The sequence below is a fragment of the Elephas maximus genome, chromosome 11 (genome assembly GCF_024166365.1).
Source record: "Elephas maximus indicus isolate mEleMax1 chromosome 11, mEleMax1 primary haplotype, whole genome shotgun sequence".
NCBI classification, from domain to species: domain Eukaryota; kingdom Metazoa; phylum Chordata; class Mammalia; order Proboscidea; family Elephantidae; genus Elephas; species Elephas maximus.
Genome location: NC_064829.1, coordinates 109,008,688 through 109,015,047, shown reverse-complemented (window position 1 = coordinate 109,015,047; position 6,360 = coordinate 109,008,688). Strand labels below are relative to the sequence as shown.

Genomic DNA, 6,360 nt, shown 5'->3' with positions numbered 1-6,360 from the left:
TAAGGGATGGGTGGGGGTCCTCATATGCTGCCGAGCCCTTGATGACTCTCCTGGCATTGCTTTCCTGGGTCTGCCCCACCACGGGGCCTCTAGACCCCTTGCCCTTCTCCAGTTGTTCATTCGTTCATTCAATACTTATCTCTCCCAGGCACCCCCAACATACACACATTGGGTTTGAGGAGTCTCTCCCCACACGCCCTCCCTCCCACCCCCCAGCCCCCCACGGTCACCCACAACACAGAGGGGTGCTCCACATCCCACTCTCATTTCTGTTCTTTTATTTTTGTAGTAAACTCTGGAGGTGGCTGTTGAGGGTCATGGGGGGTTGGTGGGGTAAGGGCCCCTCCTGGGTGGGGGCTGGGGGCGGGGTTATTGCTCTGAGCTCCCTGTCCCCAGGGGGGCCTGTGTGGGGAGGGTGTCAGGACCAAGACCAGCACAGGGGGTCAGAGACACGGCCACACAAACACGTAGGTCACAGCACAGGGGTGGGTGGAGAGGCTGGGCGCCATATTGCACTTTGGGAGTGGGGCCAGGTGGGGACCCCCTCAAACTGGAGGCTGGGGACCATCACGCTCCCTGCCCCTCTGAGGAGGGAGAGGTGAGACCCCCCATTCTGTACTTGGGGGCAGAGACCGGGGACCCTGGCATTGGGGGGGTGCTGAGGGCTGGGCCTGAGCCTTGGGAGCAGAACCAGAAAAGCCATTGAGGCAGGCAGGCCAGGTGGTTGGGAAGAGGCTGCCTGGGCCTGTGCCTGGTGCCTGCCTCGGCAGAATCCATCATGCCCCTACAGCTCAGCTGCCGGTGCCCCCTTTGCCTGCCTTGGCCTTGGGGGGCACAGGGAGGCCCTCATCTCCCTCGCTGTCAGAGCTGCAGCCACTGACGTCAGTAATCTCTAGCTCCGAGTCGCTGTCCTCCTTCCCGACCAGCGTGGCCTCAGAGCCTCTGGCCCCTGGCAGTGCCAGGCGGGGGGCCACTGCCAGGCCCGAGGGGCGCTCAGGGCCCAGGCCCTCCCCTGTGGCAGCCAGCAGGGGTGCAGCGGTGGGGCCTCCCCCTGCCCCTGCCGAGGGCAAGTGGCCCAGGGAACTGGCTAGAGGATTGGGGTAAAAGTGTGGGGGGTAGAGAGAGGGGGGCAGCTTGGGGAAGGGGCCGGTGAGATACGGGTTAAAGTTCCAGGGGTACTCTGGGAAGGCGCGGCCATAAGGACCCAGCAGTCCAGGGGGCTTGGAATAGCCGGTGGCACCTGGTGGGGGGTAGGGGTCCAGTGGGTCACTCCTCCACCATGGGGAGTCCGCCTGCGTGGGGACTAGTAAAGGGTGCTCCTCCCACCATATTCTCCCATCATCCTTCCCACAGGCATCTCCCCACCCTCACATGGCCCCCTAGCATTTTCCTCCTCTGCCTCCCACCATCTCTACCTCCCCCACTGGTCTCCCCACTTCCTGTAGCACCCCCAAAGCCCTTCTCTCAGCCGATCCCTCTTTCTCCTGGCACCCCTACCAGCATCCTCTGGTTTTTAAACACGCACAGGCACAAGCAGCCTCGCCCTGGGCCTCTTTCCTGTCTTCTCCCAAGTGTTTTCTCATCCTCATCCTTCAAACACGACCCTGCAGCACGACCCTGACCCACCCACTCACCAACACTGACACCTCCGAGCTCTTACCAGAGCCCAGGAATGGGAAAGGGCTGTCCAAACGTAGCTTGTCCGTCTCGGGGGTAAACAGGTGCGTCCGGGGCCCTGGTTCTCCCAGACGTGGGGCAGAGAACAGAGTCTGCAGGGTCTGCGGAAAGAGGTGGCGCTGCTTAGCCTGGTGGCCCCCCTCCCAGAAAGGCACCAGATGCCCCAGTTTGGGCCCCTGCATCTGAACTCACCTCGGGGGTGAGGGGAGGGGCGTCTGGCCCGGGGGCGCCCCCAAAGGGGCCGGGGGCCAGCAAGAGTGGGGAGCCAGTGGCAGCTGCTGCCACATCCAGCAGTGGGTAGTTGACAAGCACGACTTTGCTGAAGTTGAACTTGTAGGTGAACCGCTTCCCCTTGGTCTTGTGGAGAATCCGCTTGTTGTAGTAATAGCTGTGGGGAGAGGGAGAGTGGGGGCTGATGGGGGGAGGGGGCACCTAGGGAGGTGAAGGGAGAGCCTGGGATGGGGTCTCAGGTTTCCTAAGCACATATTCTGTGGCAGGCACAGAGCACAACAATTTGGGGAAACTGAGGCTCAAAGAAGTCCCTTGACCAGGGTCACAGAGCAAGGAAGGGATGAAGCAGAGGCTGGGATCCTGGCTTCAAAGCCCAGGGCTTCCTTCCTGCCTGCCTTCCACTCATAAATAGTTACAAGTACATACAGGTGCAGAGCCCTGGGCATTGGGGGTTCAAGGGAATTCTGGCCCCCGAGGTGAGGGAAAGCACCCAGGAGCCCAGGGGACCAGATGCACGACGGGGAGGGGAGAAGGGGATGAAGTGGGAGTCCAGGTTCCAGCCCCCTCTCACCGCAGGGCCCGGCTCAGCTTGTCATAATTCATGTGGGGCTTGCACTTTCGGATGCCCCAGAGCCGAGCCACCTCGTCAGGGTCCTTGATGACGAATTCCCCGTAGTCCCCCTGCCAGGCGATGACCCCCTGGTACTCCTCCTTCTGCAGCAGCTCCAGGATAAAGTGCCACAGCTGGATCTGCCTCGAGCCAGGTGACGACTCCGGCTTGTAGGCCCAATCCGGGAAGGCAAACCCTGGGGACGGAGGCAGGGGAGTGGCCCCAGGTCAGGATGCCAAGTCCAGGCTCTGGGTCCTGCTTGGACTCGGGAACCAGAGGCACCCGATCCTTCTGACTCCAGGTCTTGGACGGGCAGCTACCCAGCTGCAGACATCTTTAGAGACCAAGCTTCCACCCCCCAGACCCCCCCCCTCCAACTTGGTGTCTAGTCCCAAATGGCCCAAATAGTGGAAGAGAACTCCGTCATCTGGGGGCCCTGGCTTGGTACTTCCTGCCTGATCCTCTTCCTTCAGCATCCCCAGGGTTGGAGGGTGGGGGAGTCCAGTTTCCTACATCCTTGACTTCATGGGGAGGAGGGGAAGGCAGCTTGCAGGATGGGGCACCCCCCTCTACACTGTCAGCCCTTTTCCGCTCCAACTCCGGCCCTGCCCAGCGAGGTCTCTGGTCTCTCCTGCTCCCTGAAACGTCCCTGTCTCACTGTCTCTCCTCTTGCCTGTCCCTTGCCCCATTTCTCCTCATTCCCCAACACGTCCAGGCTGGGTCTGTGTGCACGTCTGTGTCTTTGTGCTTATCTGTGTATTTCTACCTCATGTCCCCGTGTCTCCCCACTGTCCCCTCCTCACATCCACCCTGTGTCCATCCGAGAGCAGTCAAGAATGAGTGTGCATGTGTGTGTGCACTCACCCACAGGTACCCATGGCAGACAACATGTCACAAACATCTGTTCACCCATACAAGACACCTAGCTACACTGTGTGACCAGACACACCAGAGTGCCCCACTTCTGCTGGGGCACACAGCATACTCAGTGGACCACGAGGGTAGACACACCACACATGGAGCTGCCAGAGACGTGAGGCCATGTTCTTCAAACTACCCAGCACTGCACAACCATCACAACAATGACATATCTCCCCAGGGCCCTCAGAACTGGGACCCGCTAACAACGCAACTACATGAGGCAGACACACACAGGACCCCAAAGGCCCAAATAACACAATGTGACAGAGAAAGGGAACGCAGCCTCAAGACACCACACAACCTCAGGCACCCAGACACACGGCCTGACAGGTGCCCACAGGTGACACCATGAGAGAACAACCTCCCAAACACACACAGACACTACGTGTCAGACTCTGTAACACCCACAGCTGCCTCAGCATGACATCGCCCACCCAGATGGGGATCCCGCACCCTATCATCCAAACACCCCAGCAGCAGGGTGGAATGGGAGGTGGAATGGGAGGGGGTCTTACCCACCCCTAAATCTCATCTCCCATCCACAAGGCCCCAGGCCCTGGGTCTTGCCTCAGTGCTCACTTCTTTGCCACACCCCACAGTCCCATTCCCCTCCCCAGAGATGCCAGACCCAGGCAAACACTAGGTCTGTGAGAAGGTGAGAGCAGTGCAGGAAGGGAGGGGGCTAGGGGGGCTCCCTGCCATGCGGGTTGGGGCAGAGGATGATGCCGGGCTGGGCCCTGCACAACACAGAGGCCCAAGGGGAGCACCCACTCAGATGGCCCCAAATGCACCACTGAGACATGGTTCAGAATGTCAGACTCCACACGAGACCCGCAAGGACAGGGCATCTTCCTCGCCCCACGGGGACAGCACCCTCCCAATCCTAACCAGTAGACATGCTCAGTATCCCAAAACACGCAACATGCCTGGGTCAGAGACACTGGGCAGCCTCACATATATACGTACAGGCACACAGGCTCACGTAGACAGCCAGATGCTGCACCGACGTACTCACCCAGTGTGATCCCTTCTTCCAGAAACACTGACGTGTGACCAGGCAGTCAGAGTGTCACACACACACACACACACACACACAGCCCATCTGTGGGGCGTGGGCTCAGAGACCCAAGCGGCTTTACCATCCACATCCCCAGTTCTAAGCATTCACTTCCAAGTAAGCCATCTGCTCTCCCTGGCTCTGGCTGGCCAGGTCTTGTCCCTACATCCCCCTACCTGGGAAGTCCTGTCTATCCACCTGGCCCAGTGCCCCCTTCAGTCCCCAGTCTCAGTCCACAGTACCTATCTCCAGCCCCTCTGGGTCTCCTTGCCCGCAGACCCTGAGCGGGAGCAGGGCTGAGATGGGCATGGCAGAGAGCCCCAGAGCTCAGTCCCTCTCCGGCCTCACATTCTCTCTGTCACCACCCTCTAAAAGACCCTCTCCCTGCAGGCAGGTGGCAGGGAAATCTGGCTGGGAAGTTTTTAGGCAAGTTTCTCTTTAAGAGGTCTTATTCATTCAGGGGACTCTGACGAAGATCCAAAAGACGTGGAGAGAAACAGGGTAGGGGGCCAACTCACTGAGGACTGGGGGAAGGTATGGGGGGTCCGGGCCAGTTACCGGGGGTCCAGAGAGCCGGCAGGGCAGGCGGGGCGAAGAGAAGGTCGGAGACGCAGCTACAGTCCATGGCAGAGCCGGCCCTGCAGAGGGGCCGGGACAGACACACGGGACGGGGCAGGCAGGAGAAACAGACGGGTCAGCGGCGGGGTGCTGCCCGGGCCATCCCGCTCTGCCCGGCCCCCATCCGGTCGCTGCTACCCGCCGCCCTCTGCCCCGTTGCCCTGCCGCCCCCTCCTTCCCACAGGCAGCCCTCAGCCCTCAGCCCCCTTCTGTCCCGGCCCCTCGCCCAGCCTCTCCTCCCCTGCAGCCTCCTCCTTCTCACTCTCACGCCTCCATCACTGCCTATGGCCGCTCCCAGCTCCCTCTTCACTCTTCGCCACCCCTCCCTCCCTCACACTCGCCGCCCTCACACTCGCCGGTCCCTGTCCCTGCCGCTGTCTCCCGTCTGTCAGTCAGTCCGTCTTGCTGGCTGTCGTCTGACCTCTCTGTTTCTATCCCTGTGTCCCTGGGTCTCCCTCTGTCTGTCTCTCTGGCCGTCCAGGTTTCTCTCGCTCTGAAACGTGCTCCCACCCCCTGCCCTGGCCTGCCCGGCTGACCCCCAGGCGGCGGCACCTCCAGCCCTGTGCAGCCCTTGCTTTCATCCAGTGGCCTCGGACCACAAGGCTGCCTCTTGGACAGGGTGGGAGGGGACAGGCCCTCCACCCCACCCCCCCCCCCCCCCCCCCCCCCCCGCTGAGCAGCACCCTGCATGCACGATTCCACAACACAACACCCTGATCCTTAAACCTTCTGGTCAGCCCTCAGACCCCTCCCCTCAGACCTGCTGCTTGGCTATGCCTACCCCCTCACACAGCCCCTCAGATACTGCTTCACCCAGGATTGTGCCTCCCCAGTGGGACAGCCCCTCAGACACCCTTGCACCCAGGGTTGTGCCTCCCTCCTTGGACAGCCCCTCCCTGTCAGACTCCTCCCCTTCAGACGCCCCTCCCTCCTCAAATACCTCCTGCCCCTAAGATACCCCATCCCCTCCTCACCCTTTCTCTCAGACCTTTTCCCCCAGGCAGTTCCTCCCTTTCAGATCCCCCACTACCCACCACCCAGATATCCCCTCAGACACCCAGAGCCTTATAGACATCTACTCCCCTCAGACACCCACCCCAGAACTCCATCCCTCAGACACCCGTTTTGACCCAAACTGAAATACATCCTCCTGCTCAGAGACCGCTCCCCTTTAGATACTCCATCTCCCCCACTCCACCCCTTCAGACCCCACCTCTCAGATGCAGCACTTCTTCAGACCCTCCCC

The 6,360-nt window shown here is 61.1% G+C and overlaps 1 protein-coding gene across 1 annotated transcript; it reads right to left on the bottom strand.

The window, feature by feature from the left end:
* Positions 1-791: 791 nt before the first annotated feature.
* On the bottom strand, positions 792-5,121 carry ERFL (ETS repressor factor like). Its single transcript, XM_049900720.1, has 5 exons — positions 5,055-5,121; positions 2,480-2,714; positions 1,870-2,065; positions 1,661-1,778; positions 792-1,240 (listed from the first exon to the last, which is right to left on the bottom strand). The coding sequence occupies exons 1-5, from the start codon at positions 5,119-5,121 to the stop codon at positions 792-794; spliced, it is 1,065 nt and encodes a 354-aa protein (XP_049756677.1).
* Positions 5,122-6,360: the final 1,239 nt, after the last annotated feature.